The sequence below is a fragment of the Pseudophryne corroboree genome, assembly GCF_028390025.1.
Source record: "Pseudophryne corroboree isolate aPseCor3 chromosome 2 unlocalized genomic scaffold, aPseCor3.hap2 SUPER_2_unloc_3, whole genome shotgun sequence".
Taxonomy (NCBI): Eukaryota; Metazoa; Chordata; class Amphibia; order Anura; family Myobatrachidae; genus Pseudophryne; species Pseudophryne corroboree.
The window spans coordinates 388,569-414,842 of NW_026967490.1; the positions used below are offsets into that span (position 1 = coordinate 388,569).

A 26,274-nucleotide genomic window follows, 5' to 3' on the forward strand; every position below is an offset into this window, starting at 1 on the left:
GCTACACAGTACTGGCTAACTTTCAGGAACTGACTAACCAACAAAGATTCAGCAGCATCTGCTTAACCTGAGAAGAGGGTTTATAAAGCAGGTGCTGTCCACGCCCCACTCAGACCTCACAGACTGTGAGCACAAAAACCAGCACCGGATCCCCTGCCGTGCACAGAGCCTGTAACCACTGCACAGCAAAAGACCCGAACCGGAGTATCAGCTGCGCTCAGGTTACTCCGCTAGCACTTGTCTCCCGGTTGCCATGACGACGTGGCAGCACAGGGCAGGAGACCCTAACAGTTTGTGGCAAATGGGCATATTCATGGATTCCTTTAGGTGCCAAAGGACAATGTGTGCTCTCCTATGTAGTCCCCTTAGTTAGAGCCACTACTAAGCTGGATCAATACCCAAGAAATATCCCTGTAAAACATGATTTAGTGTCAAGTGACTTTACATATTTGAGACATCATAGCAAAAAAGAAGTGAAGAAAGGGGATGTATCTTTCAGATTTTCTGATGGTGAACGTACGGCTGGAACCCTGTTTCCTCTGTCCACTATCTATTTTGTGGAAAAAGCTGTGTCCCAAACCTTAACGGTACTAGATCAGATGGTGGGGGAATTGGTAGTTTCAATCAATCAGACAGTGGAAGAGCTGGCTCAAGTAAGAAAAGTGGCTTTACAGAATAGGATGGCACTGGATCAGCTGTTGGCAGCAGAAGGGGGCACGTGTGCAGTAGTAGGACAAGAATGTTGTACTTATATTGAAGTTCACAGAGCTGAAATAGGTGCTCATCTGAGCAAGGTGGGAGAGTTGCAGCAGGAAATGAGAAGGTTAGGTGAAGGTTGGGATCCACTTGGATGGCTAGGAGGAAGTATTGCAAAGCTTTTTTCTGGAGTATTGCAGTACATTGTGTTTGCTGCCCTGATTGTAGGAGTCATATATTTTACCATCAAGTGTGGACCAGTAGTCTGTGTACAATGTGGTAAAGGATTTAAAAGGTTGAAAGTGCACCATGAAATGACCATTGTGGTGGTAGATGATGAGGTTCCACTAGAACAGGTGACTCGGGGAACTAGTCAGGGGCAGCAGGAAAGACAGGTGGTATATGTTGACATGAGCAAGTCTTATGAAAGTTTACAACTCCAGGAAGCTGAGCCCATATACCAGGCTTTAGAGGAGGATCAGGCAGGTAGGGAAAGTACACAGCTTGTTAATTTTACTTATGGACTGGATAACAGGGTAGAAATTAATCAGGATGAGTATGTTAGACATGAAATACAAGCAAGTTTCACCTAACTGTGTCAAAACCCTCTTAGCCAGCACCAGAAGGTTCCTATAAAAAAAGAACAGGGATTCCCGTCCGGTGCGGTGAGCATTGGCGCCAGGCCCATCCCCGTGAACCTACCTTTTGCCTATGTTGTGCGGCTAACCCTCATTAGAAATTGTGAAACTGAACCTTCTGATTTGTGTATTAGAATGCCAAGTATATTGGCAGAGAGAGGAATGATATGGATAAGTGAATACAAAATGGAAGCTGGATGTCAGTTTGTCTATTGTCTATTGCTTAAAAGAAACTGTTGCTTTAACTGTGATTTTTATATGTTTGCAGAAACTTTGATTTCTAGTCAAAACAAGAAGTTAAGGCCAGCTGCGCAGTGTATCACAAGACTGCGGTTAGCTAGTGTTTTGCAAAATAAAGGTGCATACACATGGAGCGATATAACTGAGCGATTTTGACTATATAGTCAAAATCGCTCAGAAAGTTAGTGCAAATCGCTCCGTGTGTACACAGCCAGCGATAGCGATGCGCGTCCCCGCTAGGTCGCTATCGCTGGGAAAAATAGTCAGTGCAGGCAAGTCAATTTTGGCTATGTCGCTGGGAAAGTTAGTCAAAATCGCTCATATTTTGACTGCACAAGCGATTTTCCCCAGCGATAGCGATGTCTCCTTCTAGCCACTCCCCGCCGCCCATAGCTCATTGCACGGAGGCTGAAGAGGGAAGAGTCAGCAGAGAAGCTCCAGACACCGCTGAAAAGGTGAGTAAATATGACTAGTGAGGTACCTGGCCAATTCCCGCTGCTGCTCCGTGAGGTGGGGAAGCGGGGGCAGGGGGTAGATGCCGCGGCGGTGATGTGTGCGTTGGCTCCGGAACTGTCCCTGGCGCACAGCACAAAACGAGGTGCCTGGCCTATTTCCGCTCCTCTCCTCTGCCTAGCTGCAGCTCCGTGAGGTGGGGAGCGGGGGCAGGGGGGGAGATGCTGCTGTGCCTTGCGCCGAGTCTGACGGGGGTTGGCGGCGGTGATGTGTGCGTTGGCTCCGAGACTGTCCCTGGCGCACAGCACAAAACGAGGTGCCTGGCCTATTTCCGCTCCTCTCCTTTGCCTAGCTGCAGCTCCGTGAGGTGGAGAGCGGGGGAATGGGGGGGGGGGGGGATGGATGCCGCGGCCAGTTTCTGTGTTGTGTAATGCTTCTTTGGCCCCATGCTTGTCAGCTGGCGCTGGCACAGGGGGGGGGGTTATAAGTAAGGGAGAGTGTCACTGGCTTTAGTGCTCTACCTGGCGCAGTGTCTACGTGCTCTACCTGGCGCAGTGTCTACGTGCTCTACCTGGCACAGTGTCTACGTGCTCTACCTGGCGCAGTGTCTACGTGCTCTACCTGGCGCAGTGTCTACGTGCTCTACCTGGCGCAAAGTGTATACGTGCTCTATCTGGCGCAGTGTTTCAGTGTTCTATCTGGCGCAAAGTGTATACGTGCTCTATCTGGTGCAAAGTGTATACGTGCTCTACCTGGCGCAGTGTTTTAGTGTTCTATCTGGCGCAAAGTGTATACGTGCTCTACCTGGCGCAGTGTTTTAGTGTTCTATCTGGCGCAAAGTGTATACGTGCTCTATCTGGTGCAAAGTGTATACGTGCTCTACCTGGCGCAGTGTTTTAGTGTTCTATCTGGCGCAAAGTGTATACGTGCTCTATCTGGCGCAAAGTGTATACGTGCTCTACCTGGCGCAGTGTTTTAGTGTTCTATCTGGTGCAAAGTGTATACGTGCTCTACCTGGCGCAGTGTTTTAGTGTTCTATCTGGCGCAAAGTGTATACGTGCTCTATCTGGTGCAAAGTGTATACGTGCTCTATCTGGCGCAAAGTGTATACGTGCTCTATCTGGTGCAAAGTGTATACGTGCTCTACCTGGCGCAGTGTTTTAGTGTTCTATCTGGTGCAAAGTGTATACGTGCTCTATCTGGTGCAAAGTGTATACGTGCTCTATCTGGCGCAAAGTGTATACGTGCTCTATCTGGTGCAAAGTGTATACGTGCTCTACCTGGCGCAGTGTTTTAGTGTTCTATCTGGCGCAAAGTGTATACGTGCTCTATCTGGTGCAAAGTGTATACGTGCTCTACCTGGCGCAGTGTTTTAGTGTTCTATCTGGCGCAAAGTGTATACGTGCTCTACCTGGCGCAAAGTGTATACGTGCTCTACCTGGCGCAGTGTTTTAGTGTTCTATCTGGCGCAAAGTGTATACGTGCTCTACCTGGCGCAAAGTGTATACGTGCTCTACCTGGCGCAGTGTTTTAGTGTTCTATCTGGCGCAAAGTGTATACGTGCTCTATCTGGTGCAAAGTGTATACGTGCTCTACCTGGCGCAGTGTTTTAGTGTTCTATCTGGCGCAAAGTGTATACGTGCTCTATCTGGTGCAAAGTGTATACGTGCTCTACCTGGCGCAGTGTTTTAGTGTTCTATCTGGCGCAAAGTGTATACGTGCTCTATCTGGTGCAAAGTGTATACGTGCTCTACCTGGCGCAAAGTGTATACGTGCTCTACCTGGCGCAGTTTTTTAGTGCTCTATCTGGCGCAAAGTGTATACGTGCTCTACCTGGCGCAAAGTGTATACGTGCTCTACCTGGCGCAGTTTTTTAGTGCTCTATCTGGCGCAAAGTGTATACGTGCTCTACCTGGCGCAGTGTTTTAGTGTTCTATCTGGCGCAAAGTGTATACGTGCTCTACCTGGCGCAGTGTTTTAGTGCTCTATCTGGTGCAAAGTGTATACGTGCTCTACCTGGCGCAAAGTGTATACGTGCTCTACCTGGCGCAGTTTTTTAGTGCTCTATCTGGCGCAAAGTGTATACGTGCTCTACCTGGCGCAGTGTTTTAGTGTTCTATCTGGCGCAAAGTGTATACGTGCTCTATCTGGTGCAAAGTGTATACGTGCTCTACCTGGCGCAAAGTGTATACGTGCTCTACCTGGCGCAGTTTTTTAGTGCTCTATCTGGCGCAAAGTGTATACGTGCTCTACCTGGCGCAAAGTGTATACGTGCTCTACCTGGCGCAGTTTTTTAGTGCTCTATCTGGCGCAAAGTGTATACGTGCTCTACCTGGCGCAGTGTTTTAGTGTTCTATCTGGCGCAAAGTGTATACGTGCTCTACCTGGCGCAGTGTTTTAGTGCTCTATCTGGTGCAAAGTGTATACGTGCTCTACCTGGCGCAAAGTGTATACGTGCTCTATCTGGCGCAGTGTTTCAGTGTTCTATCTGGCGCAAAGTGTATACGTGCTCTACCTGGCGCAAAGTGTATACGTGCTCTACCTGGCGCAGTGTTTTAGTGTTCTATCTGGCGCAAAGTGTATACGTGCTCTACCTGGCGCAGTGTTTTAGTGTTCTATCTGGCGCAAAGTGTATACGTGCTCTATCTGGTGCAAAGTGTATACGTGCTCTACCTGGCGCAGTGTTTTAGTGTTCTATCTGGCGCAAAGTGTATACGTGCTCTATCTGGTGCAAAGTGTATACGTGCTCTACCTGGCGCAGTGTTTTAGTGTTCTATCTGGCGCAAAGTGTATACGTGCTCTACCTGGCGCAGTGTTTTAGTGTTCTATCTGGCGCAAAGTGTATACGTGCTCTATCTGGTGCAAAGTGTATACGTGCTCTACCTGGCGCAGTGTTTTAGTGTTCTATCTGGCGCAAAGTGTATACGTGCTCTACCTGGCGCAGTGTTTTAGTGTTCTATCTGGCGCAAAGTGTATACGTGCTCTATCTGGTGCAAAGTGTATACGTGCTCTACCTGGCGCAGTGTTTTAGTGTTCTATCTGGCGCAAAGTGTATACGTGCTCTATCTGGTGCAAAGTGTATACGTGCTCTACCTGGCGCAGTGTTTTAGTGTTCTATCTGGCGCAAAGTGTATACGTGCTCTACCTGGCGCAAAGTGTATACGTGCTCTACCTGGCGCAGTGTTTTTGTGTTCTATCTGGCGCAAAGTGTATACGTGCTCTATCTGGTGCAAAGTGTATACGTGCTCTACCTGGCGCAGTGTTTTAGTGTTCTATCTGGCGCAAAGTGTATACGTGCTCTATCTGGCGCAAAGTGTATACGTGCTCTACCTGGCGCAAAGTGTATACGTGCTCTACCTGGCGCAGTGTTTTAGTGTTCTATCTGGCGCAAAGTGTATACGTGCTCTATCTGGCGCAAAGTGTATACGTGCTCTACCTGGCGCAGTGTTTTAGTGTTCTATCTGGTGCAAAGTGTATACGTGCTCTACCTGGCGCAGTGTTTTAGTGTTCTATCTGGCGCAAAGTGTATACGTGCTCTATCTGGTGCAAAGTGTATACGTGCTCTACCTGGCGCAGTGTTTTAGTGTTCTATCTGGCGCAAAGTGTATACGTGCTCTACCTGGCGCAGTGTTTTAGTGTTCTATCTGGCGCAAAGTGTATACGTGCTCTATCTGGCGCAAAGTGTATACGTGCTCTACCTGGCGCAGTGTTTTAGTGTTCTATCTGGTGCAAAGTGTATACGTGCTCTACCTGGCGCAGTGTTTTAGTGTTCTATCTGGCGCAAAGTGTATACGTGCTCTATCTGGTGCAAAGTGTATACGTGCTCTACCTGGCGCAAAGTGTATACGTGCTCTACCTGGCGCAGTGTTTTAGTGTTCTATCTGGTGCAAAGTGTATACGTGCTCTACCTGGCGCAGTGTTTTAGTGTTCTATCTGGCGCAAAGTGTATACGTGCTCTATCTGGTGCAAAGTGTATACGTGCTCTATCTGGCGCAAAGTGTATACGTGCTCTATCTGGTGCAAAGTGTATACGTGCTCTACCTGGCGCAGTGTTTTAGTGTTCTATCTGGTGCAAAGTGTATACGTGCTCTATCTGGTGCAAAGTGTATACGTGCTCTATCTGGCGCAAAGTGTATACGTGCTCTATCTGGTGCAAAGTGTATACGTGCTCTACCTGGCGCAGTGTTTTAGTGTTCTATCTGGCGCAAAGTGTATACGTGCTCTATCTGGTGCAAAGTGTATACGTGCTCTACCTGGCGCAGTGTTTTAGTGTTCTATCTGGCGCAAAGTGTATACGTGCTCTACCTGGCGCAAAGTGTATACGTGCTCTACCTGGCGCAGTGTTTTAGTGTTCTATCTGGCGCAAAGTGTATACGTGCTCTACCTGGCGCAAAGTGTATACGTGCTCTACCTGGCGCAGTGTTTTAGTGTTCTATCTGGCGCAAAGTGTATACGTGCTCTATCTGGTGCAAAGTGTATACGTGCTCTACCTGGCGCAGTGTTTTAGTGTTCTATCTGGCGCAAAGTGTATACGTGCTCTATCTGGTGCAAAGTGTATACGTGCTCTACCTGGCGCAGTGTTTTAGTGTTCTATCTGGCGCAAAGTGTATACGTGCTCTATCTGGTGCAAAGTGTATACGTGCTCTACCTGGCGCAGTGTTTTAGTGTTCTATCTGGCGCAAAGTGTATACGTGCTCTACCTGGCGCAGTGTTTTAGTGTTCTATCTGGTGCAAAGTGTATACGTGCTCTACCTGGCGCAGTGTTTTAGTGCTCTATCTGGTGCAAAGTGTATACTAGAGATGAGCGCCTGAAATTTTTCGGGTTTTGTGTTTTGGTTTTGGGTTCGGTTCCGCGGCCGTGTTTTGGGTTCGAACGCGTTTTGGCAAAACCTCACCGAATTATTTTTGTCGGATTCGGGTGTGTTTTGGATTCGGGTGTTTTTTTCAAAAAACCCTAAAAAACAGCTTAAATCATAGAATTTGGGGGTAATTTTGATCCCAAAGTATTATTAACCTCAAAAAACATAATTTACACTCATTTTCAGCCTATTCTGAACACATCACACCTCACAATATTATTTTTAGTCCTAAAATTTGCACCGAGGTCGCTGTGTGAGTAAGATAAGCGACCCTAGTGGCCGACACAAACACCGGGCCCATCTAGGAGTGGCACTGCAGTGTCACGCAGGATGTCCCTTCCAAAAAACCCTCCCCAAACAGCACATGACGCAAAGAAAAAAAGAGGCGCAATGAGGTAGCTGTGTGAGTAAGATTAGCGACCCTAGTGGCCGACACAAACACCGGGCCCATCTAGGAGTGGCACTGCAGTGTCACGCAGGATGGCCCTTCCAAAAAACCCTCCCCAAACAGCACATGACGCAAAGAAAAAAAGAGGCGCAATGAGGTAGCTGACTGTGTGAGTAAGATTAGCGACCCTAGTGGCCGACACAAACACCGGGCACATCTAGGAGTGGCACTGCAGTGTCACGCAGGATGTCCCTTCCAAAAAACCCTCCCCAAACAGCACATGACGCAAAGAAAAAAAGAGGCGCAATGAGGTAGCTGTGTGAGTAAGATTAGCGACCCTAGTGGCCGACACAAACACCGGGCCCATCTAGGAGTGGCACTGCAGTGTCACGCAGGATGTCCCTTCCAAAAAACCCTCCCCAATCAGCACATGATGCAAAGAAAAAGAAAAGAAAAAAGAGGTGCAAGATGGAATTATCCTTGGGCCCTCCCACCCACCCTTATGTTGTATAAACAAAACAGGACATGCACACTTTAACCAACCCATCATTTCAGTGACAGGGTCTGCCACACGACTGTGACTGATATGACGGGTTGGTTTGGACCCCCCCCAAAAAAGAAGCAATTAATCTCTCCTTGCACAAACTGGCTCTACAGAGGCAAGATGTCCACCTCATCTTCACCCTCCGATATATCACCGTGTACATCCCCCTCCTCACAGATTATCAATTCGTCCCCACTGGAATCCACCATCTCAGCTCCCTGTGTACTTTGTGGAGGCAATTGCTGCTGGTCAATGTCTCCGCGGAGGAATTGATTATAATTCATTTTAATGAACATCATCTTCTCCACATTTTCTGGATGTAACCTCGTACGCCGATTGCTGACAAGGTGAGCGGCGGCACTAAACACTCTTTCGGAGTACACACTTGTGGGAGGGCAACTTAGGTAGAATAAAGCCAGTTTGTGCAAGGGCCTCCAAATTGCCTCTTTTTCCTGCCAGTATAAGTACGGACTGTGTGACGTGCCTACTTGGATGCGGTCACTCATATAATCCTCCACCATTCTATCAATGTTGAGAGAATCATATGCAGTGACAGTAGACGACATGTCCGTAATCGTTGTCAGGTCCTTCAGTCCGGACCAGATGTCAGCATCAGCAGTCGCTCCAGACTGCCCTGCATCACCGCCAGCGGGTGGGCTCGGAATTCTGAGCCTTTTCCTCGCACCCCCAGTTGCGGGAGAATGTGAAGGAGGAGATGTTGACAGGTCGCGTTCCGCTTGACTTGACAATTTTGTCACCAGCAGGTCTTTCAACCCCAGCAGACCTGTGTCTGCCGGAAAGAGAGATCCAAGGTAGGCTTTAAATCTAGGATCGAGCACGGTGGCCAAAATGTAGTGCTCTGATTTCAACAGATTGACCACCCGTGAATCCTTGTTAAGCGAATTAAGGGCTGCATCCACAAGTCCCACATGCCTAGCGGAATCGCTCCGTGTTAGCTCCTTCTTCAATGCCTCCAGCTTCTTCTGCAAAAGCCTGATGAGGGGAATGACCTGACTCAGGCTGGCAGTGTCTGAACTGACTTCACGTGTGGCAAGTTCAAAGGGCATCAGAACCTTGCACAACGTTGAAATCATTCTCCACTGCACTTGAGACAGGTGCATTCCATCTCCTATATCGTGCTCAATTGTATAGGCTTGAATGGCCTTTTGCTGCTCCTCCAACCTCTGAAGCATATAGAGGGTTGAATTCCACCTCGTTACCACTTCTTGCTTCAGATGATGGCAGGGCAGGTTCAGTAGTTTTTGGTGGTGCTCCAGTCTTCTGTACGTGGTGCCTGTACGCCGAAAGTGTCCCGCAATTTTTCTGGCCACCGACAGCATCTCTTGCACGCCCCTGTCGTTTTTTAAAAAATTCTGCACCACCAAATTCAAGGTATGTGCAAAACATGGGACGTGCTGGAATTTGCCCATATTTAATGCACACACAATATTGCTGGCGTTGTCCGATGCCACAAATCCACAGGAGAGTCCAATTGGGGTAAGCCATTCCGCGATGATCTTCCTCAGTTGCCGTAAGAGGTTTTCAGCTGTGTGCGTATTCTGGAAAGCGGTGATACAAAGCGTAGCCTGCCTAGGAAAGAGTTGGCGTTTGCGAGATGCTGCTACTGGTGCCGCCGCTGCTGTTCTTGCGGCGGGAGTCCATACATCTACCCAGTGGGCTGTCACAGTCATATAGTCCTGACCCTGCCCTGCTCCACTTGTCCACATGTCCGTGGTTAAGTGGACATTGGGTACAACTGCATTTTTTAGGACACTGGTGAGTCTTTTTCTGACGTCCGTGTACATTCTCGGTATCGCCTGCCTAGAGAAGTGGAACCTAGATGGTATTTGGTAACGGGGGCACACTGCCTCAATAAATTGTCTAGTTCCCTGTGAACTAACGGCGGATACCGGACGCACGTCTAACACCAACATAGTTGTCAAGGACTCAGTTATCCGCTTTGCAGTAGGATGACTGCTGTGATATTTCATCTTCCTCGCAAAGGACTGTTGAACAGTCAATTGCTTACTGGAAGTAGTACAAGTGGGCTTACGACTTCCCCTCTGGGATGACCATCGACTCCCAGCGGCAACAACAGCAGCGCCAGCAGCAGTAGGCGTTACACGCAAGGATGCATCGGAGGAATCCCAGGCAGGAAAGGACTCGTCAGACTTGCCAGTGACATGGCCTGAAGGACTATTGGCATTCCTGGGGAAGGAGGAAATTGACACTGAGGGAGTTGGTGGGGTGGTTTGCGTGAGCTTGGTTACAAGAGGAAGGGATTTACTGGTCAGTGGACTGCTTCCGCTGTCACCCAAAGTTTTTGAACTTGTCACTGACTTATTATGAATGCGCTGCAGGTGACGTATAAGGGAGGATGTTCCGAGGTGGTTAACGTCCTTACCCCTACTTATTACAGCTTGACAAAGGGAACACACGGCTTGACACCTGTTGTCCGCATTTCTGGTGAAATACCTCCACACCGAAGAGCTGATTTTTTTGGTATTTTCACCAGGCATGTCAACGGCCATATTCCTCCCACGGACAACAGGTGTCTCCCCGGGTGCCTGACTTAAACAAACCACCTCACCATCAGAATCCTCCTGGTCAATTTCCTCCCCAGCGCCAGCAACACCCATATCCTCCTCATCCTGGTGTACTTCAACACTGACATCTTCAATCTGACTATCAGGAACTGGACTGCGGGTGCTCCTTCCAGCACTTGTAGGGGGCATGCAAATAGTGGAAGGCGCATGCTCTTCACGTCCAGTGTTGGGAAGGTCAGGCATCGCAAACGACACAATTGGACTCTCCTTGTGGATTTGGGATTTCAAAGAACGCACAGTTCTTTGCGGTGCTTTTGCCAGCTTGAGTCTTTTCAGTTTTCTAGCGAGAGGCTGAGTGCTTCCATCCTCATGTGAAGCTGAACCACTAGCCATGAACATAGGCCAGGGCCTCAGCCGTTCCTTGCCACTCCGTGTGGTAAATGGCATATTGGCAAGTTTACGCTTCTCCTCCGACAATTTTATTTTAGGTTTTGGAGTCCTTTTTTTTCTGATATTTGGTGTTTTGGATTTGACATGCTCTGTACTATGACATTGGGCATCGGCCTTGGCAGACGACGTTGCTGGCATTTCATCGTCTCGGCCATGACTAGTGGCAGCAGCTTCAGCACGAGGTGGAAGTGGATCTTGATCTTTCCCTAATTTTGGAACCTCAACTTTTTTGTTCTCCATATTTTATAGGCAGAACTAAAAGGCACCTCAGGTAAACAATGGAGATGGATGGATTGGATAGTTTACTAGTATACAATTATGGACGGACTGCCACGGTTAGGTGGTATAAAAAAACCACGGTTAGGTGGTATATATTATAATAATTATGGATGGACGGACTGCCTGCCGACTGCCGACACAGAGGTAGCCACAGCCGTGAACTACCGCACTGTACACTGGTTGATAAAGAGATAGTAGTATACTCGTAACAACTAGTATGACACTATGACGACGGTATAAAGAATGGAAAAAAAACCACGGTTAGGTGGTATATATTATAATAATAATACAATTATGGATGGACGGACTGCCTGCCGACTGCCGACACAGAGGTAGCCACAGCCGTGAACTACCGCACTGTACACTGGTTGATAAAGAGATAGTAGTATACTCGTAACAACTAGTATGACACTATGACGACGGTATAAAGAATGGGAAAAAAACCACGGTTAGGTGGTATATATTATAATAATAATACAATTATGGATGGACGGACTGCCTGCCGACTGCCGACACAGAGGTAGCCACAGCCGTGAACTACCGCACTGTACACTGGTTGATAAAGAGATAGTAGTATACTCGTAACAACTAGTATGACACTATGACGACGGTATAAAGAATGGAAAAAAAACCACGGTTAGGTGGTATATATTATAATAATAATACAATTATGGATGGACGGACTGCCTGCCGACTGCCGACACAGAGGTAGCCACAGCCGTGAGCTACCGCACTGTACACTGGTTGATAAAGAGATAGTAGTATACTCGTAACAACTAGTATGACACTATGACGACGGTATAAAGAATGAAAAAAAAACCACGGTTAGGTGGTATATATTATAATAATAATACAATTATGGATGGACGGACTGCCTGCCGACTGCCGACACAGAGGTAGCCACAGCCGTGAACTACCGCACTGTACACTGGTTGATAAAGAGATAGTAGTATACTCGTAACAACTAGTATGACACTATGACGACAGTATAAAGAATGGAAAAAAAACCACGGTTAGGTGGTATATATTATAATAATAATACAATTATGGATGGACGGACTGCCTGCCGACTGCCGACACAGAGGTAGCCACAGCCGTGAACTACCGCACTGTACACTGGTTGATAAAGAGATAGTAGTATACTCGTAACAACTAGTATGACACTATGACGACGGTATAAAGAATGGAAAAAAAACCACGGTTAGGTGGTATATATTATAATAATAATACAATTATGGATGGACGGACTGCCTGCCGACTGCCGACACAGAGGTAGCCACAGCCGTGAACTACCGCACTGTACACTGGTTGATAAAGAGATAGTAGTATACTCGTAACAACTAGTATGACACTATGACGACGGTATAAAGAATGGAAAAAAAACCACGGTTAGGTGGTATATATTATAATAATAATACAATTATGGATGGACGGACTGCCTGCCGACTGCCGACACAGAGGTAGCCACAGCCGTGAACTACCGCACTGTACACTGGTTGATAAAGAGATAGTAGTATACTCGTAACAACTAGTATGACACTATGACGGTATAAAGAAAGAAAAAAAAATACCACGGTTAGGTGGTATATATTGTAATACAATTATGGATGGACGGACTGCCTGCCGAGTTCCGACTGCCGACACAGAGGTAGCCACAGCCGTGAACTACCGCACTGTACTGTGTCTGCTGCTAATATAGACTGGTTGATAAAGAGATAGTATACAATACATACAACAATGAATATACTACTATACTGGTGGTCAGGCACTGGTCACCACTAGTCACACTGGCAGTGGCACTCCTGCAGCAAAAGTGTGCACTGTTTAATTTTAAATTAATATAATATTATGTACTCCTGGGGGCTCCTGCTATAACAACCTGCAGTGCTCCCCAGTCTCCCCCACAATTATTATAAGCTTTGCCTTTTATACATTGATGTGCAGCACACTGGGCTGAGCTGAGTGCACACAGACTGAGTCACACTGTGTGACTGGCTGCTGCTGTGTATCGTTTTTTTTCAGGCAGAGAACGGATATAGCAGAGAACGGATATATTAAAATAAATAAAAGTTAACTAACAACAACTGCACTGGTCACTGTGGTAAACTCTGTCTGACTCTGCACAATCTCTCTCTCTCTTCTAATCTAATTTCTAATGGAGAGGACGCCAGCCACGTCCTCTCCCTATCAATCTCAATGCACGTGTGAAAATGGCGGCGACGCGCGGCTCCTTATATAGAATCCGAGTCTCGCGAGAATCCGACAGCGTCATGATGACGTTCGGGCGCGCTCGGGTTAACCGAGCAAGGCGGGAGGATCCGAGTCTGCTCGGACCCGTGAAAAAACCATGAAGTTCGTGCGGGTTCGGTTTCAGAGAAACCGAACCCGCTCATCTCTAGTGTATACGTGCTCTACCTGGCGCAGTGTTTTAGTGTTCTATCTGGCGCAAAGTGTATACGTGCTCTATCTGGTGCAAAGTGTATACGTGCTCTACCTGGCGCAGTGTTTTAGTGTTCTATCTGGCGCAAAGTGTATACGTGCTCTATCTGGTGCAAAGTGTATACGTGCTCTACCTGGCGCAAAGTGTATACGTGCTCTACCTGGCGCAGTGTTTTAGTGCTCTATCTGGTGCAAAGTGTATACGTGCTCTACCTGGCGCAAAGTGTATACGTGCTCTACCTGGCGCAGTGTTTTAGTGTTCTATCTGGCGCAAAGTGTATACGTGCTCTATCTGGTGCAAAGTGTATACGTGCTCTACCTGGCGCAAAGTGTATACGTGCTCTACCTGGCGCAGTGTTTTAGTGCTCTATCTGGTGCAAAGTGTATACGTGCTCTACCTGGCGCAGTGTTTTAGTGTTCTATCTGGCGCAAAGTGTATACGTGCTCTATCTGGTGCAAAGTGTATACGTGCTCTATCTGGTGCAAAGTGTATACGTGCTCTACCTGGCGCAGTGTTTTAGTGCTCTATCTGGTGCAAAGTGTATACGTGCTCTATCTGGTGCAAAGTGTATACGTGCTCTACCTGGCGCAGTGTTTTAGTGCTCTATCTGGTGCAAAGTGTATACGTGCTCTACCTGGCGCAGTGTTTTAGTGTTCTATCTGGCGCAAAGTGTATACGTGCTCTATCTGGTGCAAAGTGTATACGTGCTCTACCTGGCGCAGTGTTTTAGTGTTCTATCTGGCGCAAAGTGTATACGTGCTCTACCTGGCGCAGTGTTTTAGTGTTCTATCTGGCGCAAAGTGTATACGTGCTCTATCTGGTGCAAAGTGTATACGTGCTCTATCTGGCGCAAAGTGTATACGTGCTCTACCTGGCGCAGTGTTTTAGTGCTCTATCTGGTGCAAAGTGTATACGTGCTCTACCTGGCGCAGTGTTTTAGTGTTCTATCTGGCGCAAAGTGTATACGTGCTCTATCTGGTGCAAAGTGTATACGTGCTCTATCTGGCGCAAAGTGTATACGTGCTCTACCTGGCGCAGTGTTTTAGTGCTCTATCTGGCGCAAAGTGTATACGTGCTCTACCTGGCGCAAAGTGTATACGTGCTCTATCTGGTGCAGTGTTTTAGTGCTCTATCTGGCGCAAAGTGTATACGTGCTCTATCTGGCGCAAAGTGTTTTAGTGCTCTACCTGGCGCAAAGTGTATACGTGCTCTACCTGGCGCAAAGTGAGCTCAGACGCACACAGCCAATCAGGTGAGCGCCACGGAAGTAGCGCTTCCTGATTGGCTGAATGGACCTCAGTGACAGGAGTCACGTGGTGTCCCGGCATTCGGGGAAAGGGGTCTGATGTGTAAACATGGGACCCCTTTCAGTCCGGCATGGTACGGGTGTTCGTTTTATTTTTTTAACAAGTACGTGGATTATCTCCCGGACACTGGATTGAGGTGAGTCTAATTTTTTTCACAGGTACCTCGGATCGTCGGAGACTGTGGCAGTCGGTGTGTCAACATAGGTAAGTATGTATGTGTGTCATCAAAAAATCCAACTAGTCACCCCTGGCCGAGGTACCCTGGGGGAGTGGGGACCCCTTCAATCAAGGGGTCTCCCCCCCCCAGCCATCCAAGGGCCAGGGGTGAAGCCCGAGGCTGTCCCCCCCATCCAAGGGCTGCGGATGGAAGGCTGATAGCCTTGAGTAAAATGACAGAATATTGTTTTTCCAATAGTACTACAAGGCCCAGCAAGCCTCCCCCGCATGCTGGTACTTGGAGAACCACAAGTACCAGCATGCGGCGGAAAAACAGGCCCGCTGGTACCTGTAGTACTACTACTAAAAAAAATACCCCCAAAAACACAAGACACACACACCTTGAAAGTACAGTTTAATTACATACATACACACAAACATACATACATACTTACCTATGGCCCCACGTTGTAGCACTCTCCTGATCGGCTGTGTGCTCCTGTACTGAATGACAGGCGGCACACGGCAGTGTTACAATGTAGCGCCCGTGCGCTACATTGTAACCAATGGTGGGAACTTTCTGCCCTGCGGTTGACCGAAAGTGACGTCACCGCTGAGCAGAAAGTTCCCACCATTGGTTACAAAGGAGCGCATAGGCGCTACATTGTAACACTGCCGTGTGCCGCCTGTCACTCAGTACAGAAGCACACAGCCGATCAGGAGAGTGCTACAACGTGGCGCTCCCTGATTGGCTGAAGAAACCCACTTAGACAGAAGTCAGAATGGGTTTCTGGCAGTCGGGAAAAGGGGATCCATGTGAACACATGGGTCCCCTTTTAGTGCGTGGCTCGGGTGTCCGGTTTTTTTTTTTATTCAAGTACGTGGATTACAAAGGATTTCTCCGAGGAGCCTGGGACCCTGGAGCTAGTGAGTATAATTTATTCAACAGGTACCCCTTGGAATCTACTGGACAAGAGGACCGACCTGCGTGTGAACATAAGGTAAGTATGTATGTATGTTTGTGTGTATGTATGTAATTAAACTGTACTTTCAAGGCGTGTGTGTCTTGTGTTTTTTGGGGTATTTTTTTAGTAGTAGTACTACAGGTACCAGCGGGCCTGTTTTTCCGCCGCATGCTGGTACTTGTGGTTCTCCAAGTACCAGCATGCGGGGGAGGCTTGCTGGGCCTTGTAGTACTGCCACTAAAAACAATATCTTTTCATTATCACAAAAGGCTATCAGCCCCCCCATCCGCAGCCCATTGGATGGGGGGGGACAGCCTCGGGCTTCACCCCTGGCCCTTGGGTGGCTGGGGGGGGGGGGGACCCCTTGATTGAAGGGGTCCCCACTCCCCCAGGGTACCCCGGCCAGGGGTGACTAGTTGGATTTTTGATGCCACGGCCGCAGGGCGCTGTATAAAAGTGACCCCCGGCTGTGGCATTATCTGTCCAGCTAATGGAGCCCGGTGCTGGTGTATAAAATACGGGGGACCCCTACTCTTTTTGTCCCCCGTATTTTTTGCACCAGCACCAGGCGCAGAGCCCGGTGCTGGTTTTAAAAATACAGGGGATCCCCTGTCAATTTTTTCCCTGCATTTTTAGAACCAGGACCAGCTCGAAGAGCCCGAGGCTGGTTATGCTTTGGAGGGGGGACCCCATGCCATTTTTTTCTGTGTTTTTCCCGTTTTTCCACGTTTTTTTTAAATCGCGACAAAATCCGGCAAATCGGCCGTTTTTCACCCGCGGGACTGTCCAATCCGTTTTTCATTGAATAAGGTGAATTCCGGAAGCCACCTGCCGGAATTCACTTGTCGAATTGTGTCGAAATAAAAAACGGCGATAATTTGCCGCGATTCGCCACTAATTGCATATACCCATAAATCTTGTCCTCTCTCTCTGTATATATACGTGTGTGTCTGTGTATGTATGTATATAACTCCCAGCTCCATATAGAAGTCTATATATCTGTCCATTGTCCACCCTCACACCCTACACACACACTATACTTTGCATGGGGGTCACCACAAAATGTAACACCTAGTGGGCTTTTTAATTTATTTAGTTTTTTCATTTTTCGGGGGCAGGGGGGTGGGGGGGCGTGCAGTAGGCATTATGCCTAGGGTGCACAGACACCTTGCACCGGCCCTGCGTGCATGCCTATCAGAACATGGTAAAAAAAAGCAGGTCTATTTGAAAACTGATTTTTTAACGATTTGTACTATTTCCAGGCAGTGTATGGCTATTGTTGGCAGTGATTGAGATTAGTAAATGACCGAGTTCTATAATAACCGGCGTGTTTGACCGATGGTGTATTCATTCGTATTTTTTTTCACACCCCACAAAAAAACAAAACAAATGCCCTCATCACTGCCGAGATTGGTGCTTAGTAAATGACCGACATGACACTTTGAAGAAAAAACACCAACGCGGTCAAAATCGGGAGCTTAGTAAATATACCCCTCTGTCTTCCCCGGTCTCTCTCTTCCTCCATCTGTCTTTCGAATTCCAGTGACTGTACAAAGTCCAAAAAATCATCTGTTGGGAGGCCGTCTTTCAGTATACAGATGCCGGCATTCCAACGCAGTAATGCCAACACAGGGTGCAGAGAGTACCCAAACCTCCCTCCCGTACCCCTAACCCTCCCACTCTGTAGCCTATACCTAACCCCCCCCCCCCCCCCCTTAGTGCCTAACCCCCCTCTCTGTTGCCTAACCCTCAAACCCCCCTACCCCCCAAGTGTGCCTAACTATAACCCCCCCTGCGTGCTGTGGCAGGGCTGGCCCCAGGCATGTTCCTATAGAGGGGCCGCGCAGGGCGGCAGCCTTAAAGGGTGGTGCATGCTAGTGCCGCCATATTGGAGCCTGTCTGCAGCCAGGTCCTGCAGTAGTGGCTGTGTATGTCAATGACGGGGGAGTACTGTGGGTGGGACAAAGCTAAACTACTCTGCACCGGCGTCACACAGCGCGCACAGATTAGCTTTGCTTGAGTCCGCCCACAGCACTCCCCCTCGTCGGCACACATAGCCACTGATAGGAGGTGGGCTGCGGGATGGACTCAGACTCAGTGCAGCTGGCACTCTGGGGGGCGAGTGTATCTGGCTCTGTTGGGGGCACGTGTATCTGGCACTGCTGGGAGCATATGCTGTGTATCTGGCACTGCTGCAGCCATTAAGGATAATTGATTGACCTGTTTTTTAATCTAATAATTGCTAAGTGCTCTACCTGGCGCAAAGTGTATAACGTGCTCTACCTGTTGCAATGTGTACTGTATAATGTGCTGTACCTCGTGCAATGTGTATAATGTGCTTTAACAGGTGCAGGGGAAGTGGGGGCAGATATGTGTTTTTCAACCACTGCATTTCTGGGGGCATATTTGTTTACCAGACACTGTGTTTTTAATTTTTACACAGAAATGGCTAGTGAGCAGTATCGTCAATTCTGGGCAGGCTTCATAGAAATTTATCATGAGAATGAGTGCCTGTGGAGAGTGAAGAGCGCGGACTATTCCAACAGGAACAAGAAGAATCGGGCATTTCAACAGTTGATCGAGTACAGTAGAGGCCAAAACAGTTCTGCGGACATTGGTTGGGTGAAGAAGAAGATTTCTAATTTCCGAACAGTCTTCATAAAGGAGCACAAGAGGGTGGAAGAGTCACAGCGATCCGGAGCCGGGACAGATGAGGTCTATAAGCCGACGCTGTGGTACTATGACCTCTTCAAGTTCACGTTGGAGCAGGAGCCGCGGACAAGGTCACTGGGAAGCCTGGATCCAGAATCTCCAATCCTCCTGGAAGAGGAGGCCCAGGAGAGTCTGGATCTGGTAAGTACATACATATTTGTATTGTATTGTTCCCACAACATTTTGACTTGGAATCAATTTGCTGTTATTCAATTATTTTGCAGGATCTTACCCAGGAGCTGGAGGTGGAGCAGTTGACTCCGGAATCTGCAGAGGTGGTCGAGTCTGAGGAATCTGCAGCACCTCAGCCACGTCCTCCCACACGACGGAGGACATCCAGGAGAGTCACCTCTGCCGCCTCCAGCTCACAGCATTTTTTTGCACATGCTGAGGAGGTTCTGAATAGGTCCCCGGATTATGAACAAACCTTTGCCAATTTCATTGCGGCGGAGATGAGGCAGATGACTGAGGATCAAAAGAGGATCCACAAGCGCCTGGTACTTGATGCTACCACACGCGCCATCGACCGGACACTGGTTGATGAGTGTGAGATAGTGCAACCTGCCAGGCGCCATCTCCAAAATGTTCCCCCATCCACCTTTCCACATCACCATCCCATGCAGTATGCACCGGGAAACCCTCCTCATCAGATGTCTTATTTTCCGACGGGACCCACACAGCCCAGCCCCTCCCCTCAGCCTAGCACATCGTCCAGTGGCATGTACTCCGACATGCCACCTTCACAGGCATCGGTCCTGAGCGACCCTCGTTTTTTTGATTTATAATTTTGTTTTTCAGCCCGGTTTTTTAGTAAGTGTAAAAATCTGTTGTTGACCTTTTCCTACACTGTTGCTCCAAGTGAACTATACTGAGGTCTATAGTTCCGCAGCGTTGGTTTTATGACCTCATTGTCCCGGACTTTTGATCGTTGTGATAAGTCCACTCCTTGTGCTCCTTCAAGAGACTGTTCGGAAAAGTGCACTATTTCTTCTTCACCCAGTGCATGTTCGCAGCACTGTTAGCCTCTACTGTACTGTTGTAAGAGTTATGCCCGATTCTTCTAATGTTCTGTTGGGATAGTCCGCGCAAAAAGGGCACTTATTCTCATGATACAGTCAATGAAGCCTGCCCAGAATTGGCTTTATACTGTATTATTTTCAAATTTTATAAAGTTTTTCAAAAGCAACAAATTGTCTGGAGTATTTTTCCCTATTCAGTATGGGTGATTTATATTGTAACTTTTTAAAAGAAGATATTTCTTTAAACAGCACAGGACCAGTCTTCCCAAAACCATGAGATATTCAGTGATTGCTAAAACTCACTATAGTGCGTATTATATCGAGTATTGTGGACTGGAGACCCACATTGCCAAACTGGGTGGGTCCCCAGGACACGCTATGCTGCAATCATTCACTGAGTGTTCTCATGGTGGGAGGAGCCAGCCAGCCGCTGAGTGTTACTGCAGCAAGAGGGGCGAGCTAGGATCAGTGTTACCGCAACGGAAGGGGGGAGCCAGGGAGCTGAGTGTTCCTACGGCGGGACTAGAGTGGGGAGCAGGGAGCTGTATTACCGTGATTGGAGAGGGATGCTGGGCGATGAGTGTCACCGAAGGGAGGTGAGTTCATGGGCACCAAAAGATCTAATCTATCTATGTAACAGAAAAAACTAATAGTACTAGTATACTAGTACTTAAACCCCTTCCACATCACACAAATAACAAGGCCCCTTCCACATCACACAAATAACCGGATATCGACCCGCTATATTGCCGGGTCGACTCGGGTTACTGTGCGATGTGAAAGGGACCATGGAGAATTCCCGGTCTGCCTTACCCGGTAATTCAACCCAGTTTAGAACAAGGGTTATTCCAGGGTTTACTACTGGGTCAGTGGCAGTGTAAATGGGTTACTGAGGCGATGTAACCTGGGCCCCATTCACTACATAGGGAGAGGCGGTGCAAAGCACAAATAAGCACCTTGCGGGATCCCAAGTATATCCCTGTTATTTAGCTGCAGTGCAGTTACGTTTTTAAAACCACAATATACAAACAAATATGTAAATTTGTAATAGATGGTGGCACAAATCTCTTTGTCATTAACCAATGACTCTCTGGCTTCATAAAATTTGGGTAATCTTTTAAAAAATACTGCACAGAGGGAAACACAAGGCCTTGCATGGAGGTAAGGGATTTGTAATTTATTTGAGGACACAGTTCAATTAGCTAACAAATACAAATTTCACACAAATCAAAATCGCAGACACAAAGTAAAAAGGACACACCAAAACCATGCAGCAGACATCATTTATTTCACCAGATAGTAAACATTCACTGAAATAGATTTACTCAATTGCAGCGTCCTGCCAGTCCTCTGCCCCAACACCGTTAAAGTAGGCCATGTACTCCTCCCTGACTTTTTTGGCCTTTGCATTGGTGGCTTGTGAGTTATGTCCTACAGGTGTTTCCACACCAGGCCACCTGGCAGAGTCAGGATCGCGTGGCTTGTCTATTGGTGGTGCTGTAGGTGGTGGCCTTGTGGGTGTTTTTTTGCGCCTCAAATAATTGTGCAAGGCGCAACACCCAAACACCACCCAGTTTATTTTGTCCACCCTCAAATCAATTGGAGAAGTGAAGATACGAAATCGCCTACTCATTATCCCAAAAGCATTCTCCACTACGCGTCGGGCCCGGGACAGGCGATAGTTATAGATCCTCTTTTCCAAGGTAAGTTGCCTTTGAGGGTAATGCTTTAGAATGTGTTCATGCAGAGCAAAGGCTTCATCTCCTACAAATACAAAATTCAGCCCTTGCTTGCACTCCTCTGCTTTAGGCAGATGTAGCTGCTGTGTGAGGAGCCGCCGATAGAAGCCGGTGTCTTTTAATGAACCCCCATCTGAGGCTCTCCCATTTTTGCCAACGTCTATGAAAATAAATTCATAGTTGGCATTAACAATTGCCATAAGGACTATGCTGAAAAAGCCCTTATAGTTGTAGTAAAGGGAGCCACTCTTGGAAGGAGGTGTTATGCGCACGTGCTTCCCATCAATTGCTCCGCCACAATTAGGAAAATGCCATCTCTTTTCGAAATCCTCAGCAATGACTCTCCACTCCTCGGCAGAGGCAGGAAACTAAAAAAAAAATGAAAAGTAAAATTTTCAGACCACTCACAGACTGATGTTGGCATCACCCCAGTAGACGGGATCCCGTGATGCAGGATAGCCATGCTTGTGACCCAAACATCCTGATAATAAATGTAGTAAGACAGGAGCTGTATTTAAGATGGCCTGTTGTCCGTAGCAAACAAACTCATTCCAGATATTAACTTCTACTAAATGCTTGTATAATGAGAAGTAGAATCTGATTATTTGCTAAGGGTAACAATCCATCTTAAAAACATCTCTCATCTAAGTAAATTAACCCACTATTGTCTCTCTTGGGGTGTCCATTCCTGGAGTCAGTGGCGTAAGTTCGTCCCAGTTGCTCGGAGGCAAGATAAATATTGTCTCCCCCCCCTATATTTAGATAAATATGTGTATGTATGTGTATATTTTATTTATTTATATATATATATATATATATATATATATTTATATATATATATACATATATATTTATATACATATATATACTGTATATATGTGTGTGTGCATGTGTGGAGTGTTCTGAAAAAGAATTCTATACTGTATATATACATTTCACTGTGTAAATCACACATTTCTTAGCAGTCATACCCAGGATTAGAACCCATGACCTGTTACACTGACAGCAGACACTTTACTAATGGAGCTATTTGCTCCTGTACGGTAAGCATGAGAATTCAAACGTGTAATTGTCAGAGAAGTAACTTCATATAGTGAGACTTTTCACATTTCCTATACAGGAGCAAACAGCTTCATAAGTAAGATGTCTGGTTCAAGTGTAATAGGGTGTGGTTTCTAATCATGGGTGTGACACTTGTAAAATGTACAAGTCTATAGTATAAACATAACATTTTGCCTGTCACACAATCAAATCAGAAGCATACACTTTATACACAGCAACCCACCAGAAAAGCATGGTAACATTAACCTGGGTGACATGTTTAAAGCTATGCAGTAGCCTACATTAGACACTTTAAAAAAAACCTGCATGTTCTTACCTTAAAGTAGTCCTTTTTAAGGACGGTGTACAAGGCCTTGCAGGTCTCCGGAATGATGAGCCCCAAAGCCTGAGGGGAGATCAGGGTGCTGAACTTCAGGTCCTGCAGTGATCTCCCGGTAGCCACGTAGCGCAGGGTAGCCACCAGCCGGTCCTGCACAGATATGGCCTGCCGCATGTTCGTATCCTGCTTCTGAATGAAAGGTGTCACCAGTCGCAGCAGCTCCTGGAACATCTCCTCGTCCATCCGCAGATAATTCCGGTAATCCTCCGGATTGTTCTCCTGAATCTGCTTCAGCAATACGAGGCTGAAGTTAGCTTCTTATTCGGCCAGCTTCTTATTCACTTCTTATTCGGCTCCAGCTTCTTATTCACTTCTTATTCGGCTCCAGCTTCTTATTCACTTCTTATTCGGCTCCAGCTTCTTATTCAGAAGTTATTATATTAAAATAAAATAAATAAGGATAGATCACTAAGTTAACATTGCATAAACTTCAAATAGTGTCCCTTACACCAATTTACATGACATTTTGCAATAAACAAAAATGATTTAGGCATGAAAATGGTGGCAAGACGGGCACAGACACCAGATTTCATCATTTTGAATAAGAAGCTGTAGTTGTGCAAGGGTTAAACAGATTTGGCACTTGAAACTCACACAGGGTGGTCACTTACATATCACCCACTTGCAGTTTGTCTTGACCAACAAGCATTTGGGCATGAAAATGCTGGTAAAGCGGGCACAGACACCAGATTTCATCATTTTGAATAAGAAGCTGTAGTTGTGCAAGGGTTAAACAGATTTGGCACTTGAAACTCACACAGGGTGGTCACTTACATATCACCCACTTGCAGTTTGTCTTGACCAACAAGCATTTGGGCATGAAAATGCTGGTAAAGCGGGCACAGACACCAGATTTCATCATTTTGAATAAGAAGCTATAGTTGTGCATAGTGATGAGCGGGTTCGGTTCCTCGGAATCCGAATCCTCCCCGAACTTCACCCATTTTACATGGTTTGGAGGCAAACTCGGATCCTCCCGCCTTGCTCGGTTAACCCGAGCGCGCCCAACCGTCATCATCCCGCTGTCGGATTCTCGCGAGATTCGTATTCTATATAAGGAGCCGCGCGTCGCAGCCATTTTCACTCGTACATTGGAGATGATAGGGAGAGGACGTGCAGCGTTCTCTCAGTTTGTTCAGTGTGCTGCAAATATCTGTGCTCAGTGTGCTGCAAATATCTGTGCTCAGTGTGCTGCAAATAATCTGTGCTCAGTGTGCTGCAAATATCTGTGCTCAGTGTGCTTTATTGTGGGGACTGGGGACCACCAGTATTATATAGAAGGAGGACAGTGCAGAGTTTTGCTGACCAGTGACCACCAGTATTATACGTTCTCTGCCTGAAAAACGCTCCATATCTGTGCTGCATTGTAGTATATAGGAGTACAGTGCATAATTTTGCTGACCACCAGTATATAATAGCAATACGGTACAGTAGGCCACTGCTCTACCTACCTCTGTATCGTCAAGTATACTAGCCATCCATACCTGTGGTGCATTTAAGTTTTTGTGCGCAGTATATATAGTAGTAGGCCAATGCTATTGATATATTACTGGAATATAATTCCACACATTAAAAAGTGGAGAACAAAAATGTGGAGGGTAAAATAGGGAAAGATCAAGATCCACTTCCACTTGTGCTGAAGCTGCTGCCACTAGTCATGGCCGAGATGATGAAATGCCATCAACGTCGTCTGCCAAGGCCGATGCCCAATGTCACAGTAAAGAGCATGTAAAATCCAAAAAACTAAAGTTCAGTAAAATTACCCAAAAATCTAAATTTAAAGTGTCTGATGAGAAGCGTAAACTTGTCAATATGCCATTTACGACACGGAGTGACAAGGAACGGCTGAGGCCCTGGCCTATGTTCATGGCTAGTGGTTCAGATTCACATGAGGTTGGAAGCACTCATTCTCTCGCTAGAAAAATTAAAAGACTTAAGCTGGCACCCGAATCCGACAAAAAATTTTCAGGGAGGATTTGCCAAAAAGCGTCCGAATCCAAAACACGGCCGCGGAACCAAATCCAAAACCAAAACACAAAACCCGAAAAATGTCCGGTGTACATCAGTATGCACAACTACAGCTTCTTATTTAAACTGATTAAATTTGGTGTCTGTGCCCGCTTTACCACCATTTTCATGCCCAAATGCTTGTTGGTCAAGGCAAATTGCATGTGGGTGATATGTAAGTGACCACCCTGTGTGAGTTTCAAGTGTCAAATCTTTTGACCAACGCTGTTTAACCCATGCACAGCTACAGCTTCTTATTCAAAATGATGAAATCTGGTGTCTGTGCCCGTCTTGCCACCATTTTCATGCCCAAATGCTTGTTGGTCAAGACAAACTGCAAGTGGGTGATATGTAAGTGACCACCCTGTGTGAGTTTCAAGTGTCAAATCTGTTGACCAACGCTGTTTAACCCTTGCACAACTACAGCTTCTTATTCAAAATGATGAAATCTGGTGTATGTGCCCGCTTTACCACCATTTTCATGCCCAAATCCTTGTTGGTCAAGGAAAGTTGCAGGTGGGTGATATGTAAGTGACCACCCTGTGTGAGTTTCATATGTCAAATCTTTTGACCAACGCTGTTTAACCCTTGCACAACTATAGCTTCTTATTCAAAATGATGAAATCTGGTCTCTGTGCCCACTTTACCACCATTTTCATGCCCAAATGCTTGTTGGTCAAGACAAAATGCAAGTGGGTTATATGTAAGTGACCACCCTGTGTGAGTTTTAAGTGTCAAATCTGTTGACCAACGCTGTTTAACCCTTGCACAGCTACAGCTTCTTATTCAAAATGATGAAATCTGGTGTCTGTGCCCACTTTACCACCATTTTCATGCCCAAATGCTTGTTGGTCAAGACAAAATGCAAGTGGGTTATATGTAAGTGACCACCCTGTGTGAGTTTCAAGTGTCAAATCTGTTGACCAACGCTGTTTAACCCTTGCACAGCTACAGCTTCTTATTCAAAATGATGAAATCTGGTGTCTGTGCCCGTCTTGCCACCATTTTCATGCCCAAATCCTTGTTGGTCAAGGAAAATTGCAGGTGGGTGATATGTAAGCGACCACCCTGTGTGAGTTTCAAGTGTCAAATCTTTTGACCAACGCTGTTTAACCCTTGCACAACTACAGCTTCTTATTCAAAATGATGAAATCTGGTGTCTGTGCCCGTCTTGCCACCATTTTCATGCCCAAATGCTTGTTGGTCAAGGAAAATTGCAGGTGGGTGATATGTAAGTGACCACCCTGTGTGAGTTTCAAGTGTCAAATCTGTTGACCAACGCTGTTTAACCCTTGCACAGCTACAGCTTCTTATTCAAAATTATGAAATCTGGTCTCTGTGCCCGCTTTACCACTATTTTCATGCCCAAATGCTTGTTGGTCAAGACAAAATGCA

General features: G+C 46.8%; 1 protein-coding gene across 1 annotated transcript; it reads left to right on the top strand.

Moving 5' to 3' along the window:
- The first annotated feature begins 680 nt into the window (after nucleotides 1-680).
- On the top strand, nucleotides 681-19,458 carry LOC134983055 (uncharacterized). The gene is made up of 4 exons (XM_063948749.1): nucleotides 681-828; nucleotides 925-1,182; nucleotides 18,405-18,814; nucleotides 18,898-19,458. The coding sequence occupies exons 1-4, from the start codon at nucleotides 681-683 to the stop codon at nucleotides 19,456-19,458; spliced, it is 1,377 nt and encodes a 458-aa protein (XP_063804819.1).
- The last annotated feature ends 6,816 nt before the right edge of the window (nucleotides 19,459-26,274 follow it).